We start from the raw sequence: 25,571 nt of genomic DNA, 5'->3' as shown, positions 1-25,571 counted from the left end.
TTATATGTATAAATTTTTGTGACTTTCAAATTATAACAATATTTAATAACAAATATAATATAAATTCTTACCATGTTTATCTTTTTCAATGTCAACAATGATTTAACAAATATAATATAGTTTTTTCAATGAGCGTCTCCTTCGCCATGTTTATCTTTTTCAATGTCAACGATGATAATATAAATTCTTACTTTTTTTAATAACACAAATAATATACCATTAATATAAATAAAATATAAATTTTTACCATGTTTGTACATAGATTAATGGGATTTAATTTTTTAATTAAAATTTGAAATAATACTATTAAAAAATAAAATAATAAATAAAATAGTTTCAATGAATGGTAAAATAGATAACAAATGTTTATTGGGGTTAAGCTAATAGTTGGTTTGAGATCTTGGAGTTTGCTCCTATCAAGGTCACAAGTTTGAATTCCTTCGTATCAATTTCGATGGACAAGTTTATACATAACTTTACTCTTACTTTAAATGGGATCCCCACAAATGGACCCTCATATTTGTCCATTATTGAATTGGATACCAATTTAAAAAATTTTAGATAAGAATAAACCGGTCAAAACTCATATAATAGATTAAATTCATAGAAATTTAAATCTTTTTTCCTTAAAAAAAAAAAAAAAAAAAAAAAGAATAATAAATCTTTCACGTATAACCAAAGTTCTCTTGGGGGTTATTACAATTTACAACACAACAGGAGGACAATAGAGAAGCCGATTGAAGTTTGGCTGGTAATCATCCTTCTTTCTTTCTTCTAACAATTTCGTTCATTCTATTCTAAATTGTAATCATACTTCAATGCTTTTCTTCGTTTTTTTTCGCATCTCTGATTCCCAAATGCATAGAAGCTCAGGTTCCTAGTTGCATTTTAAAATTAACTTATTTTTATTCACAATTACAACAATTTTAGTTGCATTTAGTTTTACTAATTTTATCTTTATTTTGCTTAGTGTGATTGAAATTTGTATTCATTGTCTCCTCGAAGAGTTGGGACACTGAACTGAAAGAGTATTATGTAGGTGGTTCAAGTTCCGATCTGATCCATGTAATGTTGTCAATTAGTCGTTATAGCAGTGTGGTGGAATTTGAACATTTAGTACAAAGTGTTGTTAAATGGTGATTCTTCAACCAGTTTAGAATATGAACAAATTGAATTCCCTATTTTGCAATTAACTATGTTTTGCACCAGAATTTTAATGAAGTTCAATTGTTTAAATTAGGGATTTCAGATTCTGGCAAAAGGCTTTTGGAATGGCAGCGATTTACAGTCTTTACATCATCAATAAGTCTGGTGGATTGATCTACTATAAGGTTACGGTTACTCGCCACTGTGGATTTCAAATCCTTTTTATTTTGTTTCCTGAATGATATATATCTTACGCTAAATTGGTATCTTTCTGTGATGACTGTTTTGGGTTGTTATTTGTTATTCAGGTCACATTGTATAACGAGTTTCAGTCAATAAGTTTTATTAAAGACGACCAACATACATTTTTTTTTTATCCGACTGGTTTCTCAGTATATATTAGTGGTGTTAAGTTATGTCTCTTAAAAGATTTCAGTATATATAAGAAATTTGAATCATTATATCCTAATAAGCAATTAGGATATGACTTCGTTTTGCAAGATGGAAATAATGACGATTTAATCTTCCTAAATTTTGTATTAAACAATAGTAATTTTAGTTATATTGGCAGACTTGCAGCAACTCTTTTATTTATATCTGCAAAGCTAAAAAAAGACTTGAAAAAACTCTATGGAAGATCATTAAACGAGACCTTGATTAACATTAGCATTTTGACAAATCATAATGGCATCATCTAATCCATATATGTTAACTAGAATTAATCCCATCTAATGCGACGGAGCTTTTGCTAGTGTTGCACTTTTTCTTCTTTAATTGAAAACTATGATTTGAATTATGGTTTATAATGGAACATTAAGGCGTAATTTGATCCATGTAGCCAAACCCAGTTCAGTGGGATAAGGCTTGGTTGTTGTTGTTGTTGTAATTGAACACTATGATTTATAATTTGTTAAACTTTTTGATATTTAGGATTATGGGTCAGCTGGACGAATGGATACCAATGATACCTTAAGAGTGGCTAGCTTATGGCATTCAATGCATGCCATCTCTCAGCAATTATCACCTGTGTCAGGTTGTTCAGGAATTGAACTACTCCAAGCTGACACATTTGACCTCCATTGCTTCCAATCACTTACAGGTATTGTTTTAAATTTAATAACTCGATATTAGATTAGAGACTCTCAAATTCACGTGATGAATCAAATGAAGAATGAATGCAAAACATCATGTGCATATTGATGATTGATATATCATATATCTAATACCAACATTTGATTTTTACCCACACTGATATATGTGTAGCCTTGGGAGTTACGGGCACTTAGTGTATACAGATTTTAATGAAAATGGTATAGTAATATAAATATCTCGAAAACTCTTGATAATTTTTGGTGACATAAGTCTGGTGCTTTTGGAATTTCACCTATAGAACTATGTCGTTTTCTTCCAGGTTTTGATATGCTCTGCTAAGCCCCATTAAGGTGAAACTGCAAATACTTTTTTTTGGTTACAAAACTGCAAATACTTTAACATAGTTATATATATACCCGAAATATATTCATTATTTTCAAGGAGGCAGAGAAATAAAACTCAGAGTAAAACACTGTATTTGATTATGTATGAAGGAGAATTTAAATAAATAACTTTTATATACTGTCATTTATCAGATATTAAGCGGATATGGATTCTCTAACTTTCTAGTGGGAAAGGTAGAGTAACTTTGGACCATTCTGATCCGTCATATAAATCCAGTGTTCCAGATGAAGCCACATGTTACGTTTTTCCTTAAAATTTGCTTAAAACAGTAAAACAAATGGAGAACATTCACAACACCTGCCGTGTCTCTGTTGCCTCGACAACGACACCGCCGCCACCAAGTAGCTCTGTTCCCTCCATGATGTGCCGTTGTCCGTCACGCCAACCTACTGCTGCATTGCCCACGCCCCATTCATTATTATTTTAGAAAATAGAAAAAGAGTGACACGTGGCTTCATATGAAATACCCGATTTATCTGATGGATCAGAGTGGTCCAAAAGATACTCTACCTTTCCTGCTGGAAAGTTAGAGAATATGTATCCATATCAAGCACTCGCTGCTTAGTACAGGTTTTTGAATTCCATGAAAATAAATTTATTTACTCGATACGACTTAGTCTATGTAATGTAAAGGTTGCAGGCATATGCTACTGATTTGGATGATGATGATGATGAACACGATAGTTTAGATATTTCTAGATGATTAGCTTCTGTATAAGTTCTCACAACTTGCGGTTGAATTATACTGTAGTGTATAATTTTATTCAGATTTTAGATTTTGATATAACTTATAAGTCATGCCATATGAAATTAACTCTTCTCTCCAACAGGGACAAAGTTTTTTGCAGTGTGTGAGCCTGGCACTCAACAAATAGAAAGTTTATTGAAATATGTATACGAATTGTATACGGATTATGTTTTGAAGAATCCCTTCTATGAAATAGAGATGCCTATTCGATGTGAGCTCTTTGATATGAACCTAACTCAGTCAGTACAAAAGGATCGTGTTGCACTACTGGGTCAATAAGTCGTTGGCCAAGGCCAAGTTTTATTAATCACTGTCTTGTAAGAGGTGCTGCTACTCTGTTTTATTGTACCTGGTCTATGTATTTGCTTACAGAAAAACACTTTGAGATTCAAATATATGAGATTGTTCATTTCTTACCATGTTTTTTCCAATACAAATGCGATATGTCTCTATATGTAGATCACTACTTACTTGGCCATGTTTTTCTAACCCATATGCAATTTGTTGTAGATATGATGGTAATGATACATATTAGGAGAATAAGAGTAGTTTGTTAGTCAGTTACTTAATCACAAGATTGCAATAGGTGGTTAGATTGTTGTTCACTATAGTGAATTAAGTTCTTGAAAGTAGTTTGGTAGTCAATTAGTTAGTAATTGAATCCAGAGATTATTAGGATTGTGAGTTGAGTTCCAAACATCCTTGCCTTGCCAACAAGAGAAATATTGGTGGCTCTAGCAGAATGAATACAAAGACCATCCTGAAAGTGTTGGAGAATATCCTTATCTCTTTCACTTATACTTGAGTTATAGTATCTGTTGTACTATGGGATATATATATATATATATATATATTCTGCTATTTAAAAAATAAATGTCCTGTTTAAACCATCTTAGAAGTAACTTACTGGATTTTTGTAACAAAATCAATACAGATTTCGATAATTCTCAGTAAGTAGTACATGAATACAAATTACTAACATTTTGTTCACTGAAATGTGTTTTTTTCCTTTTCTTTTTGACTGTTACTGAAATGCAAGTTATCAAGTACCACTAATATATATAGTTATTGGGCTAGCTTTTTTAAAAAAAAAAAAAAGGATTCAGATTGGCTGAGCTTGACGCGCGAAAGGCATGGTGCCTTTGAGTCAGCCTAGTCCTTTGGAAAAATCCTATGTCTCAGATCTAGCCACATTTCCAACTCTATAAAGCACTCTGCCACACAAAGGTGGAACCATTGTGCCATACCTTCGTCCCGTAAGTTCCCATCAGCCATCGGGCCTCCGCACGCTGTTTTCGTTCAACTTCCACACGCTGTCAAACCTCAGCACACTTTGGAAGATCTGTTTGTCGTTCGACCTCTATATGCTGTCGGTCTGCCACCGTGAACCTACAGCTTGTTTCTTTTTCAAGGGTTGGAACGTGAAAAGATGAAAAATGACTGTCGGTAACCTAATACCTAAGACAATAACAAATCAAGAAAGAACAAGGTGGTTGTCAATGAAAAGGCACCCAAATCCATGAGAGTGATTATGGGTTTAATGATTTCAGGATAGCTTCAGTTTTCTGGTGCTGTTGTCAGCCTGGTGAGTCAATATAGTTACTGGTGCTGGAATTATGGCCTTGACTTGACTGCAACCTTGAAACAGTTATGGTTGGTTCTTGGTCTTGCTGCTTTTGTCTTCATTTCATAGTCTTACAGACCTTTATGGCGAGGACACGGTGTCGACATATTTGAACAGCGAGTCTGCGGCGTTGGTAGGGTGACTCAGGTGGTGCGCAGTGACTGTCGCAAACACCAACGGATAGATCGAAGAAGGTTGTAGTTATGCATGCCTCTTATATGGGATGACTGATGCAACATGTGGCTTGATCTGAAACATAGAATTTATCCAACGGATTAGGCTGACCCAAAGGCACCATGCCTTTCTCGCGTCAAAGTTAGCCAATCCGAATCCAAAAAAAATTATTGTAGTCTTTGTTTAGCATGTTGTAATAATTTATTTCAAGGCTTATGTATTACATTTCTAAGACCACATTGTATGTCCCCATTCCATCATGATTTATCCAAACGCACTTTGGTTGTCAAATACATAAGTAGCAATCGAGTGTGATATCATGCAACAACTAATTTCCACATTATCTTAATTAACAAAAAGATTAGTTCCTGACCAAAAAAAAAACAAAAAGATTAGTTAATAAGCAATGATTAATTTTTCACACGCGTGGGAAAACCATAGGGCCACCGTGCCAAATTTATCTTTTTAACATACACAGTCTGGATGCATTAAATTATTATTATCATTCCAGCACTTTACTTATATTCAAAAATCACATACATAGTTAATAAGCATGCTCTTGGAATCTAGTCTACGTGCCAAATTGGAGAAGACATAAAAGATATTATGCTCCTTTACACTACATGTTGAAAAAGTTGAGCATATATGACGCAAATGCTGCTTGCTGCTCCTGCTTTTGATTGCACAGATAGATTTAGATACTCTTTCATGTGTAAAGATAATACTCCCTCCGTCCTTAAATAAATGATCTACTTGACTCTGACATACATACCAATGCATATGTTTTATCTTTGATATCTTCAATTCTCTACTAAAAAAAATTATAAAAATTTAATATTTTAAAAATACTCATCGAGACAAATCCAACAACATCTTACATGATATTATTTATCTTTGTGAATTAGTATAAAAGTATGGTCAAAGTATGTCAAGTCAATAATGTATATTGTCAACTGGGTCATTTATTAAGGGACGGAGGGAGTATAAGTTTTTAGGAATGATATTCGGATATCAAACTTTTAATAGCAAATATTATTTTGTTCTTTGTTTTTATGTATTTGAAATTCATGTCAGTTGTATTTTGATGTTCAATTAATACAATAAGTTTATATATTATTTTCTTAGTTAAGACCCTATCTTATTCTCAAATGCAATATAGAACACAATTTAAAAATAAGAAGCATCATATTTAAATTCCAATTATGCACACAATCTGGCATGTGTCAAATCAAGAATGTCAGATCAATTGTTCAGACACATTTCACCTTTGTATTTTAGACTTTTTTTTTTTTTTTTATACCAAAAATGGGAATGTGAGTTGTTTGATACCAATTAGCGCAATTTTACAATTGCTAATCATGATCGTCAAATTAAGATTTTAGTTCTGACTTTGTATTTTGGACTCGTTCATTAAAATAAAATGTCTAGATTTTTTTTGTCTAGATCGTATAATTGCATCAAATGCATTAAAATTCCACCTAATGATACCTAGGTTCTTAACAAAAAAAAAAATGAAGAAAAAGGAGTGAGATAAGATAAACTCCTAAAGTAGTGACCACCAAAATATACATTTATTTAAGAAGTTGGTCCGTCTATAAAGTTAATGAACAATGATGGTTGTATACGCATGTGCAAGGGTCTAGACTAAAAGATTTTCGGTTAGGAATCCCAACAAAAACCAGTGCATGTGCAGTTTGATTTGTCACTTGTTCTGTTCCTTTAAGGAAAAAAGCCCCACCAATGTATGTGCATGTTAGTCATTAAACAATGCTTATAAATAGAGACACTTCATTTGCATTCAACATCACATCAGAGCAAACAAAACTGCACATTCAATGGCATCTTCTACTTTGATAGCTATTATGTTCTTTCTCTTCATTGAAATGCACTTTCATGGTGTCATTGCTAACTATGGCGGTTGGCAGAGTGGTCATGCCACTTTCTATGGTGGTGGTGATGCTTCTGCTACAATGGGTGAGTTTAGCCTCTATTTTTGTTAACAAAAAGTACAGATTTTAATCACATGGTGTAGTAGTAATAGCAGTAGTGTCAGTGTCACCATAGTTTAAAATTGTCTGAAAACAGTTTTAGAGGTTTCTGCCATCCGTAACCACAATTCTAGCCACATTTTTCCGCAATATAAAGGTTTGCATCGTAACCACAATAACAAATTAAAACCATGTACGTCATGATCCGTGATATTTTGAAAAATTTATGTTAAATGCGATTTAGACAATCAGTTGTCGTCTCAAATACATGAAAAACCTTAATATGGTGGTCTAGATCGATGTTGTGGACCTTTTTTCAATGTTAGTTTGTTTATTAGAGAATATGGTTATTGAGAAAGCATCGGGGGTGATGAAATTGAGGGTGATGCAGTTGATGAAATTGAAGATTTTCCTATCACGCTGTCAGATAATGACACCATTTTCTAGTAAAAGGTCATTCTGGATTCACACCGATTAGATCAAAAACCCAAAAGTATCCCTTGAGATTAAATAGAAAACATAACTTTAGATGCGCTGACTTTCCACTCGGGTTTGGTTCTTGTCCCCTTGTAATTTTATTTTTTATTTCTTTTTGCTTTAAAAAAAAAAAAAAAAAGTAGATGATTGTCTTTACTTATAATAGTTTTGTTTGATGCATGTATAGGAGGTGCATGTGGTTATGGAAATTTGTACAATCAAGGATATGGAACAAACACTGCAGCACTAAGCACAGCTTTGTTCAACAATGGTTTGAGCTGTGGGGCTTGTTATGAAATGAGGTGTGTTGGTGATCCAAGATGGTGCAAACATAGCACCATTGTTGTTACTGCCACAAACTTTTGTCCACCAAATTCTGCTTTGCCAAACAACAATGGTGGTTGGTGTAATCCTCCCCTACAACACTTTGATATGGCAGAACCTGCTTTCCTTCAAATTGCTCAATATAAAGCTGGAATTGTGCCTGTATCATTTAGAAGGTATGTAAAAGCCATCAATTTGGTATGTTTTCAAGCTTTAAAAGGTTATAGAAAGTTGAAATAACGACAGAAATTAGAGACGGAAAATAAAATTGATCACCAAATTGGACGTCTCCAAGACTTAGAGAGAGACCTCTAAAATAAAGACTTCGAGACAGATTTTAGCTTTTAACTCTCTAAATTTCCTTCTTCATTACAACTTTTTCTGTAGTTTATGCACTTATAAATGATCAATTCTATCATATTTTAGTTCTGCATAACATGACGTGGAGACGGTGCTTTCAATCTTTTGTAATTTGTTGTTCTAATTTTCTGCAAACTTACTGAGTTTTATTTTCCTTATTTGGTGATGATTGAAGAGTGTCATGCATAAAAAAGGGAGGAATAAGGTTCACAATCAATGGCCACTCTTACTTCAACTTGATTTTGATCACCAATGTCGCGGGAGCAGGAGATGCCCATGCAGTGTCAATCAAAGGGTCCAAAACTAGCTGGCAACCCATGTCAAGAAATTGGGGCCAAAACTGGCAGAGCAATTCCTACCTTAATGGACAAAGCCTCTCTTTTAAAGTAACCACTGGTGATGGTAGAACTGTGACAAGCTACAACGTGGCACCAGCTAATTGGCAATTCGGTCAGACCTTTCACGGGAGTCAGTTTTAGACTTTCGTAAAATGTGGGGCAGGTTAGTGAAAAAGTTTGTAGGTATTAATTAAAAGTCAATTCTGTTATAGACCTCTTTTGATAGATGGTATATAGTGTATTAACATTTAAAAATCGTCTTGCGGCTTTGGAATAGAAGGGATTGTGGAGTTGAGTTTCAATCATGTCATTTTTTTCATGGACTCAAGTTGGTTGTAGACCAGTTTAATAGACACTCTCGGGATTAGACGGAAGTAGGCGCTATTCTTGTTGCATGTAGGAGCCTAATTGGTTTATGTAACAACTCTTGTGTGGAGTTTTCTAGGCAGTCAATGCAATTTCTCATCTTTATTGTGATGTTTCAACATGTATTGATCATTTGATCTTTAATTATATGAATTAGTTTTCCTCTTGTAAAACAACTATATTTAAAAATCGTCTAAAATTCTAATGATGATCGATGTTATCCTCTATAAGTAGAAACTCTGATCCACGTCCTCATCGTTCAGATAGTGACATGATATGTGCCGGTTAGACAAAAACAAACCAGATAGATATTAATTTCTCAAAATCTTTTATTAATTTCTTTTTGTTTTAATCAAGCTGTGACAACACAAATTATATCAACATTTAGTTGTGTAATCAAAGAGACCAGAGAATACAATTTACCACAATTTCTAGCAATTCCTACAAAACTATGAGCAACTCTATTGTTACATCACTTAACATAAATTAAACTAACATTAGACATACTGAACAACAATTCATGACAGTCAAACACGACAATATCCTTGTACTCCAGCTTAGTTTTCCCAAGCACGCAGTTCACAAACATTTGGCATATTTTGTGTAGACATCCACCGGAGACACCAACGCAGTCCCATAATGTCCGGCAAAACTGGAGCCTTTGTCACATCTCCCTCTTTGTTGCAGCTGCAGAAAGCATCCCTTCATGATTCCACGCTTTCAACCCCAGCAAGTGAAATGATCCTCAAAACAGCCTGCATGAATATTGATTTTAAGGATACCAACTGGTGAAGCACTCCCATTTGTAGTATTCACTCGAACGTGATCAGATATACTCTTGCTGCAGGCTCGGATTTTGCAAATTGATTGAAGTGCTCAGCAAAAGTAGACACTTCTTGATTTTAAAGCATGGATCTGACCTTTGTTGAATACAACATCATTGCAGTTTATCCGAATGCGCCAAAGAGTGAGAGTAAACAGTTGATTGACAGTGTTGTCTCCAATTAATGTATTTCTCAATTGTCCAATAGGTAAGAAACTAATTACTCCAGAGTGAAATAGGTCAAAAGACTTCGATTAAAAAAATTAAAATCCAATTCTTATGCAGAGCCAGAAAGATAAACAAACCAACTGTGACCAAGAAATTTAGCAGCTAATATACTTCCTTCCAGAGGCACATTTTTCCCTCCAGAAAGACCACCTCCTATTATGCAAGTCCACGTCCACGAGGCATTTTCTTGGAACTCGAGTATTCGACGTCCTTGGGATCGCATCAGTGTATAATCAAATAAAATGACAGAGCCTGCATCCTTAAAAACTCATGGAGTACAGCTACCAAAGTAAATTGAAAAATAAGAGAACACTCAAATAACATAACAATAGAGGTGGAGAAGTAAATACGCAAAGAGCTCATAGTGGATGTATAAAGCACTGAAACGGACACAACATTGACACAAGAATGTTGACGCCGGTAGTAATTTGAAACAATTGAATAGTTTAATATAATCACATGTATCAGAGCCATATCGGTGTCGGAGACCAATTGAGTAAGAATGAGAAATAATTTGGATGAGATGCAATTGAGTGGAGAAAGAAATTAGGAGTCTGAGAATTATGAAGTGGACAAAAAAGAGATCAAATTAAAGCCATACAAAATATACCATACAAAAACATAACCTAAAAACTAAGTGAAATAAACAGTTCAATTTAAAGCTAGGAAACATGATTATCAGTTTCACTTCCAGGTATGCACCTTCTCCAAGAGAAGCATCCTGTCAAAACCAAAATGATCAAAGAGAGGTCTTGATATTTTTAAAGTTCTCCCATAACGAAAACATAATAACATGATTCAAGTATTAACTCTCTCTTCTAATTCACATAATAACATTTTCAATCATGAACATGCGAGCAAATGAAGCAATACAACAAATTCTAAGTCGCAAAATGATTAACAATACTCGATTAGTAGCAACTGAGCACCAAGTCTGTGTTTGAGGGAAGTTTGCAACCATGTTACTGTCTATATCCACTTACGATTTTGTATACCGAATAATTGCTGTGCATACTGTAAGGTCTAAACTTGCCTTAATCAGAAAGTAATCTAGCAAAAGAAATAACAACATATCAATATCAGAGAGATTTGAGTATGTAAGAAATAATATACAGAAAATAGTTTGCAAAAAATAGTCATTGTAAAACAATATAGCTTCACCCTTTGATCAAACAAAACAGTTAAAAGTATCACGTCCTCCTTCAAACCTGCAAGTAGCAAGCAAAACATTCAAAAGAAGAAAAAGGCCAGAAAAAAATCATGAAACAGACTCCAAATTATAATAGAGCCTCCAATATATTTCTCAATTGTCCAATAGGTATGAAATTAATCACAAATAACAAAGGTAAAAAAGGAATTTTATAAACAAATTTAAAATTCAAGTCTTTTACAGAACCAGAAAGAACAACCAATATTTCTCAAATAATGTGCCAGCTACATGTCCTACAGTGCAAGTCCACATCCACGAGGCATTTTCTTGGAACTCGAGTCTCCAACATCCTTGGGATCGTAACAGTGGGGGGCTATCTCCAGCAACCACTCTGGCTTTATCTCTGTGACCTGCCTCATATATTCCTTGGTTGTGAGTACTAGTTCATGGTACAAAACCAATCTGGGAATAACCTCTGCCATCCCCGAACTAGGATGTATGTGAACAGTTTGTAGATGTTTGAACCTTCGATAAGTACCATCCTTTTGTAGCTTTGCAGAGTTTGGGAAAAATCCAGATAATATGGATTTCCTGATGGCATCTAAATTATTGGGATTGGAAGTTAGTTCGATCTCAACCCTTTCCAATAGACCTGCCAGTTGATCACGGATATCCCTAGCACGTTTCATACTTCTGACCTGCACATAATTCTCAAAACACCATTGCGTTGAATAATTGGCCTCTTTCCATGAATTGAAGACCTTTAGATGCGCAATGTGGTCACCGACATCTCCAGTGTGAAAGTTCATTCTTGCATTGTCTGCATGTACTTGTTTATCTCTCGGACGGTAGAAAATTGAGTTTCCAACGGAAAGCATAGCAGCAATGGAGATTATCTCGTCAGAGCACTTGTATTTTTCTGAAGCAACTATCATTTTTGACAACATAGGATCAAGTGGGAACTCTGCCATCCGTTTACCTACCTTAGTTAACTTGCCATGCCCATTTAAAGCACCCAGATTATATAAAAGCTCCATGGCATCCTTTTGGCCTCAGCTGGTGGCGGATCCATAAATTCGAAACGCAACAACTTGTCATATTCAATACCAAGACTATTTAAAGTTAAGACTACATTTGCAAGGTTAGTCCTTTGTATTTCCGGTGTAGTGTTGTCATCCAAATCATTTTGAAAACTGTATGCAGTATACAGTCGGAAGCACTTTCCAGGACCTGTTCTTCCAGACCGACCAGCTCTTTGCATTGCTGAAGCTTTGGAGATGGGAGTTACTAGTAAAGACTCCATTCCAGTCCTTGGATTATAACATTTCATCTTAAAGAATCCTGGATCAATGACATACTTGATCCCATCAATTGTCAACGACGTCTCTGCAATATTGGTGGCAAGGACTACCTTTCTGGCCCCTTTAGGTGTGGGTTCAAATATTCTAGCTTGCAGTTCAGTTGGCAGGTTGGCATATATAGGGCATATAATTAACTCATCTAATTTAGTCCCCAAACCTCTCATCTGATACTTCAGGTTTTCTTCTACGCTTTCAATTTCTTCTTGACCAGCAAGGAATACCAATATATCTCCAGGAGGTTGAGTGGCATGGATTTGAAGCGTTGTGACAATAGCAGCATCCATGTAGTTAGATACTGCTGTTTTGGAGTAGTGTATTTCAACAGGATACCGTCTCCCAGGAATTTTGAATATTGGAGCAAGATCAAAGTAGTTACTGAACTTCTCTGCATCAAGAGTGGCGCTTGATATCAGCAACTTAAGATCAGGCCGGGCACGAGCAACATCCTTAACTAATCCAAACAAAATATCAGTTGAAAGTGTTCTTTCATGAGCTTCATCCACCATCACAACACTATAACTGTCCAGCTCAGGCTGAGTAAGGAATTCCCTCAACAGCATTCCATCCGTCATATACTTAACAATGGTTTTCTCGGATGTGCAATCCTCAAAGCGTATGGAGTAGCCAACCTCGTGTCCTAGCTTAACACCCATTTCTTGAGAAACTCGGGCAGCAACACTCATAGCAGCAACACGTCGTGGCTGAGTACATGCAATCATTCTTCCATCCTTCGTATAACCAGCTTCGTGAAGATATTGGGGAATCTGTGTAGTTTTTCCAGAACCAGTTTCACCAACAATGACAAGTACTTGGTGATCATGAACAGCCTGGAGAAATTCATCCTTAAAAGGATATATAGGTAGCTTTTTCCTCTCCTCCTTAAGTGCCTCATAAGCCGATCTCTTTGCTCGAGATTTTTCAGATGCAATCTCTTCTTGACAATCAAACTTATCTCCACCCATCACTGATTCCTTGATAACATCAATCTGATCCTCAAACACAAACTGATAATCATCAGAGACATTTGTTTTATTTTTCGAACCAAATTTCATCGTTGCCTTTCTAATTTGATGTTCCTCCCAAGCCTCTTCTTTGTCAGCAGTACTGTAACGCTGTGTAGCAACCGAAAACCGCTTTTCCTGATTAACGCCGCCACTTTGTTGATGATCATCATAAGCTTCTGGCATTATATACTCCTTATAATCCTCAGCGCTCTCTAAGCCTCTCTTCTTCGAAACTACATCGTATATATCTTTCTTGTGCTTGAGATCACAGTATTCAGCTTTTGAAACCCTAACTCCTTCAAATAGATATTGTTCATCTATAATATACTCCTTAAGGTGTTGCAGTTTCTTTTCCTCCCTTCTTTTCAAGTACTCATACCTTGAAAAATTTCTCAAGGTTTGAATATCTTCTTCAGCTTTAGATCTCTTGAATTCCCTCTCAACTTGAACTGCTCCTTTACTTCTTCTCTTCCTCGAATCCATATCTAACTAGGGTTTAGTTTTGTTTAGGGTTGGTGATCACCTCGATGATCTATGAATCTTAAAGCGATTAAAAACCCTAACCAACTCTTTCTCGATGCCAATATTCAAGCGATTATTATATTTTCTCAAAGTTGGGATGGGATGGGTATTTATAATGTGCGTACGTAGCATATTATTTGAGATATGCCGGCTTTAAAACCCTAATGAATTCCCTAAACTTTCTCATAACCAATTCCCCAAATCTCTCTAATTAAAAACTGCCAAAATATGTTTTTGTTAGTTAATCAAACCGTTGATTTTTACAAAGGCGTTAATCAAATTTTTTCAAAGAAACCAAATCAATCAATCAATATTTATTTAAAAAAAATCAGTGTATATTTACTTTTAATTATTTATTTATTTTCTTAACATAATATATTTTTCAATAAATTTAGTTATTTAACATTAATTTTAAAAAATTATATTATATTTTGTTTTGTTTTTGTATGCATGTGGCGTTCATTGTTTGCAAAAAAAATTATTGCGCTAATATATATAAACCATGAATAAGTGTTTATGAAATTTTGAATAAAATTATTTTGATTTTGATAAAAATTATAAGTATAATTAATAGATATTTTGCAATTTCGTATTGTAACACTATACTTATTTTTTCAATTATACCAAAATATAACTAATATATTTCTCAAAAAAAGAATATAACTAATATAATATCTTTCAAAAAATATAACAAAAATAATATAAATTCCTTAAAAAAAACAAAAATATTGTACATTTTTATCTTTGACTTTTTGAATGACACACCAACAAAATAACATTCTTATCATCAAATTTGTGTATGTGTATGGAAGGAGAAAAAATCAACCCAAAATGATCTACTTTCTTTATATATAGTATAGATTAAACATTTTTTAGGGGAGAATTTAAATCACCTACATAGTTTTTATTTTTGGATCCAAATTTTTAAGTAGGTTTTAATTAGTTTTTTTACAAAATGAGTTTTTTTTTTATTATTGTAAATAGGGTTTAATCAAATTTTTTTTGGCAATAGGGTCTAATTAGTTATCAAATTTTTTATCTTTTAGCGACATAACTGGATTCAAATTTTATCTATAAATATTTTGATTCTGTAAATTTAATTTTAATTTAAATATTTTTTGAACAATTATTTAATTTTATGTTTAAGAAGGTGGAAGGCATTCCGAGGGTTGAAGAAGTAAAAATGAAAGTTTGTGGGACTATAGAGTGTAGTTGGATGCAAGGTCAAATGACAATGTAATTGATGGTTAAAGTGACATCACCATCAATTTTAAGACAAACTGAAAATTTGTTTAAAAGTGTCTTAAAATTTTTTCTTTTCCTTTGTGATTATGCTATTTTGCGCTTAGGCGTAGGAGAAAGGTGTGTTTGAGTTGTTGTTTTGCGCTCATGTGTAACATGTTTTTGCCTAGACGGAAATGTGCAGTCAGGTCTATAAAATGATAGTTTCAACATAGTTTTGAGAGTGAAAATATGTGAATTTAAGGAAATCAAAAGAAGGGACTATTTGAAAAGGGTTGGTTCCTTCTGGAGAAGGATTCATGGGGTGGAAACACGTAAGAGGTGAGATTGAGACAAACTAGAGTTTACCAAAATAGGAGATCTTAGGAAATCAAAGGCTAAAGACTAGTTCTTTTTTTTTGCATAGGAACTAAGGTTGAGAAATAATTGTAATACCTTGGATACACGGGAAAGGGATTCGGAAAATGGCAGAAATTAGGCTTTGCTCTTAGAGAGAGCTGGTTGGAGGCTAATTTCTTTTAACCCTTGTATCTATTTGTAAATAACTCTTTGATAGTGAATTGGAGAGCAACTGTCTCCCTCATAGTAGATCAATTTGGTCAAACGGGTAAACTTGGTATTGCTTGCGATCTATTTGATTATTTGTTGTCGTTGATCCTTGCTCCACACGTCAAAGTATTGGTGTGAGTCTTTTTAACTAAATTAACAACAAAATCAATATTTAAAAATTGTCTAAATTCTAACGATGACTAAGGTCGTACTTTGGAAGTAAAAACTTTCTTCCTCATTCTTATGGTTGAGACAATGACGAGATTGGTTCGACAAAATAAGAGGAATAATGTTGATGCTTTAAAATTTAACTCAAAATTGTTTTCGTTTATTTATTTTGTTTTAAATTGATACTGATTAAATCAATATTTTTTTTAAGAAATTAAATCAATATCTTTTATCGTCCCCTTGAGCTTAGCTCACTTGGTAAGGGATAATGCATTATATATGCAGGGGTCGGGGTTCGAATCCTGAACACTCTACTATTTCATCTGAATTTCTCCGACTACTAAACTACGTGACAAAAAAAAGAGAAAATCAATATCTTATCACGAGGACGAGAAAGATAATGAACGTTTACTTCCGAGGACATCATCACACATCGTTAAAGTTTCAAAGGTATTTTTTTCATGTATTGTACTTTTTTTTTTGAAGGATTCATGTATTGTACTATTGGTATGTAGACTTACAGTTACATGTGATATAACCCACGGTTCTTTTCCATGATAAAAATTAAAAAAACAATAGTATTGCAGAAAATTTGATTCATGCAGTTGTTTGTGATTATTGACAAGGAGGTTTGAATAGCTAAATTAGTTTTAGCTAAAAGAAATAGAGTTGACCTGAATTCAAATCAGATTGAATGAGAAAATATTAATCTATAACAAACTAACTCTTTTTTTAGAGATAACAAACTAATTATTGACATTTGTTAGATTAAAATATTGATGGAATATTGAATTATGAATAAAAGTTACGTGTTATCTCTATATTATAATATTTGTTAAAAAAAATCTTTAAATTCGTGTTGTTTCTAACAGCAACTTCAATGAAGAACTTATTCAAAGTTATTTTATGGGTTCTATTAAAGCAATATTATTTTAAAGCAATTCGCTTGCTTTTTTACTTTAATGGTGCAACCATAAAAACTCACATTGGATTCCACAATTTTACCTCACATATTAATTTTTTATTTATATTTAATATAAAAAAGTTAAAAAGTGCATGTTCTTGATTCATGCAATATGAAGTGGAAATAATTTCTCACTCATGATGAATCCACCACATAAATTAGGATGTTCTTGATTAAGATCAAAAATCCAAAAGACAAAATTCTTATTTACCCAACTTTTTTTTATTGATAATGTAGTTGTCATCCATCCAAAAATTGAAGAGAAACAAAACTAATTCCCAATCAATCTAAGTTTGAATGTCTAAACTCATGCGATAACTAAATGAAAAAGGATTAACATTTATTATTTATACTACAAAGGACATGACTCATCTCACTATAAAGTGGTCACACACTAAAAAAAAAATAAGAAACATTATATACATGCAAAAGACAATAATCTAAACTTCCAGCCAAACATTATTAACATTTGTTATTGTTAAATGATCGAGCCACCGTATTATTTTTATCGACCCTTCAAATATAGTTAGCTCTAGATTTTTTCCCTATATTATCACAGTTTACAATTGCTAAATTTTATTTTATTTTTTGTCTCCAACTACAATAAAACTACTTCTATCTTTCAATCCAATTTTAGATTTTTTTTGGTTCAACTTAGTTCCCTATTTATCGAAGAGATGAGGAGTAAGTGCCACTAAACAACAACAAACCCAACAATCATCCCGGAGGAGTGGTATACAAGTTTGACAACATCAAAACTTAATTAGTTTCCTTTCAAGTTTTACATTTTCAGATAAGTTAATTACGTGCCTCCTAGTCAGCGCAAAATCTGTCCGGTTAGAAATTACAAACCAATGTTTTGTGCTCAATGTCTGTATATCATAACAAACTAATTTTGGTTCCTATATATACATGTAGATTAAGAAACAAATAGAAGAAATCACGTTACTGGCATTTCTGGCAAGTTTGGCAATAGTCCTATAAGCAATTCCATTGGGATCATCTAGGGTTGGGAATACTGGTGATAGATATAGAAGAAATTACATTGAGGGAAAGAAAAATCATTCAACAATATCTCATTCTCATCATGATAGATACTCAAGGTGACATAGAAAACCAAGTGACCAAGGTCAACAAATATGCTTTTGCTTGTGCCATTGTTGCTTCAATGGTATCCATCGTTTCTGGTTATGGTAAATATTACTATTACATTCTCTATTCTCTCTCACTTTCACTTTTAAGAAGCTAAAGATATAATTATTTTCTTGAAAAATGTGTATTCAATTTTACAAAAGGTTAAACAGTATGTTTATGATACAAAATTTATTTCATATTTTTCTTAGGGCACAAGTTATTATTACCCTTATTTATTTTTTTCTATCATTTATGAGTTTAAAAATCAAGGTTTTTTTGTTTATTTTGTTTTCCCTTAAGTGGATTCTAATCTATCTATTAAAAATACATATGAAGGTCTATTTCGAGGCCTCTCAAGCATTCTCACCAAAAAAATTGCTTGTGCGGTATCATTTTAGAGCTTCTAAAAAAGTACTATTTTGTGAACAATAGGCATTGTTTGTATAATTTATCTCTTAAAATTTTATTTTTTTTGTAAATTTGTAAAAAAAAAAATACATATGAAGGTCTACACACTAGTTAGTAGCATTGTATAAATAAATACACACTTGGTAAATGTTAATATTTTTTAACCCTAACTATTCTACATATATACATGATTAATTTCAGATACTGGTGTTATGAGTGGAGCAATGATATTCATACAAGAGGACTTGGGAATAAGTGACACACAACAAGAGGTTCTAGCAGGAATCTTAAACCTATGTGCATTAGTAGGATCCTTAACAGCAGGAAGATGCTCCGATTACATCGGTCGTCGCTACACAATCTTCTTAGCCTCTGTACTCTTCATCATTGGTGCAATTCTAATGGGGTACGGTCCAAATTACACAATTTTAATGATCGGGCGATGTATTTGTGGTATAGGTGTTGGTTTTGCTCTCATGGTAGCACCAGTTTATTCAGCAGAAATTTCATCTGCACATTCAAGAGGTTTATTAGCCTCTTTACCTGAGCTCTGTATTGGTATTGGAATTTTTTTAGGTTATCTATCAAACTATTTTTTGGGAAAATATTTGAGTTTGAAGCTTGGTTGGAGATTAATGCTTGCTATTGCAGCTATTCCTTCATTTGCATTAGCTTATGGCATTTTAACAATGCCAGAATCACCAAGGTGGTTGGTTATGCAAGGTCAATTAGGAAAAGCCAAAAAAGTTTTATTTCAAGTTTCAAATACGACACAAGAAGCCGAACTTCGTTTCAACGATATAAAACTTGCAGCTGGTTTAGACGAGAATTGCAACGACGAAATTGTGAAATTACCTCAAAAGTCTCATCAAGGTGAAGGTGTTTGGAAAGAGTTGATTTTAAGACCAACACCTGCTGTACGTTGGATGTTAATTGCTTCAGTTGGAATACATTTTTTCGAGCATGCAACTGGAATTGAAGCTGTTATGTTATATAGTCATAAAATATTTAAAAAAGCTGGTATTAAAAGTAAAGAAAATCTTTTGCTTGCAACAATTGGTGTTGGATTAACAAAGATTATTTTTCTTGTACTTGCTTTATTTTTGATTGATAAAGTTGGTAGAAGAAGGTTATTACAAGTTAGCACTGCAGGAATGATTATTGGACTTACAGCCTTAGGGTTCAGTTTGACAATGGTGGAGCATGCCAATGAAGAAGTTTTATGGGCCTTAACACTTAGTATTATAGCAACATATTTCTATGTTGCTTTCTTTAATATAGGGCTTGCACCTGTTACTTGGCTCTATGGTTCAGAGATATTTCCTTTGAAGTTAAGGGCACAAGGGGTTAGTATTGGAGTTGCTGTGAATAGGTCTATGAATGCTGCTGTTTCCATGAGTTTTATTTCAATCTATAAAGCACTCACAATAGGTGGTGCATTTTTCATGTTTGCTGCTATATCTGTAATAGCTTGGGTTTTTTTCTATTTTCTTGTTCCTGAAACTAAAGGTAAGACTTTGGAGGAGATGGAGACTCTTTTTACCAAAAAAAATAAAAGTGGTAAAAGTGTTGCCATGGAAACATATCCAACACAATAGACCTTAGTAAGTTCAAAAATGTAAAAAATCTTTACATGACATTATGTTCTTTTTCCTCAAAATATTGATCTCTTTTTGTTGTTGTTTGTGAAGTAATTTAATCACTTGGTGTGTTTATCGTTTTAGACTTATTTCAATATTGTTTTTACTTTTCTTATTAACAAAACTAGATTGTGTATCCATGTGATGTACAAATGATATTTTTCTATGGGCATAAGACCAAATAAATATTATCTGACACACATATAAAGAAATTATCTTCAAAATATTTAATCATTTTTTTTTATCAATTTTCCTTTTATTATTACAAAAAATACTTCTTTATGTGTGTGCCCAAACTTTATTTTTTGACAAAATATTTATTTAGTCTTGTGACCATATCGTATGAATGAATGTATCTAAAATGAATTGGTTTGGATATTTTTTTGGATATCTAGTAAAATTTCTGTTGGAACACTAGCAAGTTACAGTGGAAAGTTGAAAAGAATAAACACCTTGGTAAGAGGTAGTGTTGTATGACTTAAAAATGTCCCATAATATCCTATATTGTAGAGACATACTGCCTAGTAAGTGTTTATATAAGCGGAGGGTGACCTCCAAGGATGTACCCTTGGGGTACCCATTTTTGCGAACGAGTGAGCGCTAAGAAAATATATACATTTCACGTGCGTGCCACCCGTCTGTCCGGGTGGGGTTTGGGCTTGGGTCGAAAAGAAATATATTTTTTGTCACTTGAAAATAATTTTTTGTTAATTTAATCATTAATCCGAACGCGCTTTATGTAACAAATAAATTTGTTACGATCCGATCTAATCCAACAGAGTATCCGGAAGGCTTCAGATATAGCTTCGGATATATCCGGAAAGCTAATTTAATCCTTAAGTCACTTCGGTTTTGTTACGAACTCTCACTATAAAAGGAGAGCTCGCCTCACTTATTCTTTACGCCGAAGTTCACAGTTGATGTTTCTTGTGTTTTTCCTCTCTTCTCCCTCTTTCGACTTGTGTTGTCGAGTCCTTCTTCATTTCTTCTACTCCTCATGTCCCTTCCGTTTTGAGTGGTCTTGGTACCATATAGAGTGGTTTAATCGAATGATTAAACCATATCAGAGGATGTTATTTCTCGATCGATTACTTACGGTGCAGTACGTAATCGAACAAGTGAACTAGGTTGTTTTATCCTGAAGGCGGCGCAATTGTTAATCTACCTTGCATAAACTCGGGTAGTGTCGCGAAACGTCTTAAAGAAAGCGACCTTATCGTGACTCAACCCGATAATATTTTCAACGGTGATTTCGCTATTTTAAAAAGGTACTTTTTCAAATTTCGAAAACAACAATTTCATTAACAAAATCCAAGCTAATGAGGTATATCCAACTCTGGGACAAAATTTATAGGACATTTGCAATAGCAGATGAAGAAAAACATTCGAAAAAACTCCACTAATACATTGTCACTTTTAGCAAATGTTCAAGCTCGTTCTTCTTTGGTGGACAACATTAAGGCGACTCAAGATAAATATTCTCATTTGAAAAAGGTTTATTGAAGATATCAAAATAGGAAAAGTTTCTGAATTTAAAATTGATTCAGAGGGAATTTTACGTCTTGATACTCGTTTGTGCGTACCAAATATTGATGATTTAAGGAAGATAATTTTACGTCTTGATTCCTCTTATATTGTTCATCCAGGTTTTACCAAAATGTATAAAGACTTAAAAAGGTTTATTGGTGGGAAGGGCTGAAGAGAGATGTTGCTGAATTTGTATCGAAGTGTTTGATATGTCAACAAGTTAAAGTAGAGCATTAGAAACCTGCAAGACTCTTCCAAGGGATTGAGATACCAAAATGGAAATGGGAAAGGATCAATATGGATTTTGTGACGGGGTCACTTAGAACCTTAAGAGGTTTTGATTCAACTTGGGTGATTGTAGACCGATTAACAAAGTACGCACATTTCTTACCAGTAAAAACTACATATTCAACAGCCCCGTACACCAAGCTGTATGTCGAGAAAATAGAGTCTTTGTATGGTGTACCATTATCTATAATATCTGATCATGGACCCCAATTGACATCTCATTTTTGGAGATCTTTTCAAGAAGCTCTAGGAACTCGGTTGGATTTAGTACTGCTTCTCACCCTCAGACAAATGGTCAGTAGTCAATCTGAAAGCACAAAACAAATTTTGGAATATATGTTTCAGACTTGTGTGTTAGACCTTGGAGGAAGTTGGGATCAATACTTACCCTTAATGGAGTTTTCTTATAATAACAGTTACCAATCTAGTATCCATATAACACCATTTGAAGTCTTGTATGTACGTCGTCGTAGATCACCAATAGGTTGGTTTGAAGTTGGAGAGTCTAAACTTGTGGGTCCTGATTTAATTCAAGAGGCAATTGAAATGGTTAAAGTAATAAAAGACCGTTTGGTCACTGCTCAAAGCAAACAAAAATCTTATGTTGATTAAAGATGTTGATCTTAAATCCCCTATTCGTTGGACCTTTTGATCAGCATATTCCGTCTCAGGATTAATTTGTTGATCTCCTTACCAAGGCTTTGTCTCCTCTCAGATTCTTGGCTCTTCGTGACAAACTTAATGTTGTTGAGAAATCCACTCTTCTGCAAGGAGTTTGATTTCTAGGGGAGATAGTAGAGAATATGCTTAAATTAGTTTAACTAAGTCTTACTCCCTCCGTTCCTTTTTAAGTGTCTCTTGCGGAGAAATTTTTTGTTTATATTCAACTGTCACTTTCAAAGTTCAATGCAACATTAAAAGTTATTTTACCGATATTACCCTTAATTATTTATCTTGAACAAAGAAATATATAAAACGAGACATTAAATGAATAAGACTATTCTAGTAAAAATATAAATTATTATATTAAAAGTAATGACATTTATTGATTGTCTTGATTTATGTAAAATGTCAAAAAGTGATAATTAGAAAGAAACATATGTAGTAATATTGTAACTAACAGTTGAATCAAAAAAAAAATATTGTAACTAACAGTGCTGAGTCAGCAGGGTTAGGTGAAAGCTATAAATAGTTTCTTCCTCCATTCTCTGTAATTAGATTCACTAGACTTTTGAACCGTGCATCGCACGGGTCTTGTCAACTCTAATAGAAACCTATAAGTAACCTTCAACATGTGTGATGTATGGGTCTGATGTAATATTTACCATTCGATTAAATTATTATTTATAAATCAACATGTATCAATTAATGTTTTTATTTTAGACGGTGTAATCCATTTCTTAAAGAGTTTAAGATTAAGAAAAAGGTCAAAAGTTCAATCCATGTAAACCAGATTTGACCGGTAGATTTAATATGAAGTATCATACCCCAAATATATTTTCACTTCCCACCAACTACAGAAAAAAAGAGGCTTGAGCGGAGACACCGACACATACAAGCTACAGTAGACCAACAAAAGAAAAACCTTCTTCAATCAAACCTAAAGGCATCTCCTTCTTCAAATCAAACCGAAAAAATTGCAGCAGCAAGGCATCTCCTCCATGATAGAACTTCCACAAATGTTATTCTCTTTGTCATATGCTCAAAGGTTCTAATAGCAAAGACTTTGTTTGCATCCATTCATGTTGTGTCTTTGATCAATCCCGGTTCTGGTAACATCGGAAACATTCATGAATCGTACCCTTACATACGGTGGAGCACACTTATACGACTGTGATCAAATCACCTATTTTAATTCAAATGTAAAATAATAGTGAGAAAAAATCTCTTAGCAAAATCTAATAAATCTTAATAGATCAAAGAAGAGGAAACTCTAAAATAATTAAAGCAATGAATAGAAATAGAACATGAATAGAGTAACTAAGTTTCATTCCAATGAGATCGGGTTAAAATCTCGTAGAGTAATTAAATCTCAATGGTTTCGTGAAACAAAACTATAGACATTAAAGTTAAAAACCGAACTTTATAGAAGAAAAAAAAATCAAAGTTACTTAATAAAATTAATTCCATCGAACACATCTCTCCATGTGCCAATAAAAGAGAAGGAAGCAGTGTGAGACTTGAGGAGCATCATATCTTTATTCCAAGATAAGGAACTTCACGTATCCATCAAAAAACAAAACTATGTAGTTTGCAAAAGTATTGTTGCTACTAACTACAAACTAAGATGAATAAAATTATGGTTAGCAATCCAACTCACAAACAATGTACATTAAATTACACACACATAAACAAATTGCAATTCCAAAGTTATACGGCTGTAGTTTCTAAATCAAATATTTTCACTTCAACCTTTAAATTTAAATGATCTGATCTTGAGAAAGATACATGTATGCATAAGATAATAATCGATAACCACATGATAGCAGTATGGAGAGCACATAACTAATCAGATATAGGTTCTAAAAGTAACTTAAAATAAATAGAACAAAAGGATAGTTGTTTCAAATCATTGTTGGACGGTGGATACCAACTTTCCTTCAAATCAATTTTTTTTTTTAATAAACTTTTCTTCAAATCATTAGTTCGTAATATGGACACAAAAACAAATTAGAACCGAGTCAATCTAATCTAGTTTCTATTATTATCAATAAATATAGTGTTGAAGACAATAACAATAAAAATTCAAAACATAAATAAATATGGCTAGAATCATAAAGAACAATACATTTTTTCTAATGAGTAAATATTAAGCAAAGACTTCTTAATATAAAAAAAAAAAATAGAGCTTTTGTAGAGCAATTTTTTTTATTGATTAAGAAGTCTATGCTTGTTCTTATACAAATCTCTTGTCACATATTTTAAATGATTTCAATACTTTGATACATGAAAATTTGTATGAACCATTATCGGGGACTCTTCTAATGTTGCTTGTATTTATACCTATATTTTTCGATGAGTGGTCAAAATTTTAATACAAAACTGACCTAAACTGAGCTTAAACAGGGTCAAATAATGATTTAGAAGCTAATTAATGGAGCTGTAAAAAGGATAAAATAAAGGCGAAAGAAGAAAAATAAACTTGTGGCATAGACTTGCAGGTGTGACAAAGTTACAATTGAAAGAAAAACATTAGATTCAAAACGTATGAGTATTTGCAGGACAACCATTGTTCTTCAGCCCAATAATTTTTCTATTGTTTTAATAGTGTTATGATAACCTTAAGGCATAATATAATAAAAGTGGGAAATGTATAATCTAAAAGTAATTAAGACATCACTCTAATCTCTATCCATGAGGTTAGAAAGTTTCATAAAATATCAAGTTTATAATCAGCATATAAAACTGAATCATAAAATATCTAAAACAAACATATAAACAAAATTGTTAATCCTTTATTATTGCTAATATTGGACACTAAACATCAGAAATTTAGAAAGGGTGACACTGCCTACTTTTCC

The 25,571-nt window shown here is 33.2% G+C and overlaps 3 protein-coding genes and 1 pseudogene across 7 annotated transcripts; 3 read left to right on the top strand and 1 right to left on the bottom strand.

The window, feature by feature from the left end:
* The first annotated feature begins 609 nt into the window (after window positions 1–609).
* Window positions 610–3,843, top strand: LOC11433615 (trafficking protein particle complex subunit 4). 4 transcript variants are annotated; one of them, XM_003615979.4, is made up of 4 exons: window positions 610–751; window positions 1,250–1,331; window positions 2,077–2,245; window positions 3,474–3,843. In XM_003615979.4, exons 2-4 carry the CDS (start codon window positions 1,272–1,274, stop codon window positions 3,668–3,670), a joined length of 426 nt encoding a protein of 141 aa, XP_003616027.1. In that variant the 5' UTR covers window positions 610–751; window positions 1,250–1,271; the 3' UTR covers window positions 3,671–3,843. The 4 variants fall into 4 exon arrangements, with proteins under 4 accessions (XP_003616027.1, XP_039690786.1, XP_024639172.1 ...); XM_039834852.1 differs by having other exon boundaries at window positions 710–751; window positions 1,242–1,331; XM_024783404.2 differs by lacking the exon at window positions 610–751 and adding an exon at window positions 990–1,136 and having other exon boundaries at window positions 1,241–1,331.
* A 3,181-nt stretch (window positions 3,844–7,024) lies between these two features.
* On the top strand, window positions 7,025–9,493 carry LOC11426649 (expansin-A8). Its single transcript, XM_024783674.2, has 3 exons — window positions 7,025–7,163; window positions 7,842–8,154; window positions 8,514–9,493. Exons 1-3 carry the CDS (start codon window positions 7,025–7,027, stop codon window positions 8,815–8,817), a joined length of 756 nt encoding a protein of 251 aa, XP_024639442.1. The 3' UTR covers window positions 8,818–9,493.
* Window positions 9,494–11,520: 2,027 nt separating this feature from the next.
* LOC11433118 (pre-mRNA-splicing factor ATP-dependent RNA helicase DEAH1-like) lies at window positions 11,521–14,091 on the bottom strand (annotated as a pseudogene).
* A 3,559-nt stretch (window positions 14,092–17,650) lies between these two features.
* Window positions 17,651–20,294, top strand: LOC11427238 (probable polyol transporter 6). 2 transcript variants are annotated; one of them, XM_003615976.4, is made up of 3 exons: window positions 17,651–17,889; window positions 17,972–18,246; window positions 18,797–20,294. In XM_003615976.4, exons 2-3 carry the CDS (start codon window positions 18,141–18,143, stop codon window positions 20,191–20,193), a joined length of 1,503 nt encoding a protein of 500 aa, XP_003616024.1. In that variant the 5' UTR covers window positions 17,651–17,889; window positions 17,972–18,140; the 3' UTR covers window positions 20,194–20,294. The 2 variants fall into 2 exon arrangements, with proteins under 2 accessions (XP_003616024.1, XP_024639635.1); XM_024783867.2 differs by having other exon boundaries at window positions 17,651–18,246.
* Window positions 20,295–25,571: the final 5,277 nt, after the last annotated feature.

The sequence above is a fragment of the Medicago truncatula genome, chromosome 5 (genome assembly GCF_003473485.1).
Source record: "Medicago truncatula cultivar Jemalong A17 chromosome 5, MtrunA17r5.0-ANR, whole genome shotgun sequence".
NCBI classification, from domain to species: domain Eukaryota; kingdom Viridiplantae; phylum Streptophyta; class Magnoliopsida; order Fabales; family Fabaceae; genus Medicago; species Medicago truncatula.
The sequence above is the reverse complement of the archived record's forward strand: the minus strand, read 5'-3'. Positions and strand labels throughout refer to the sequence as shown.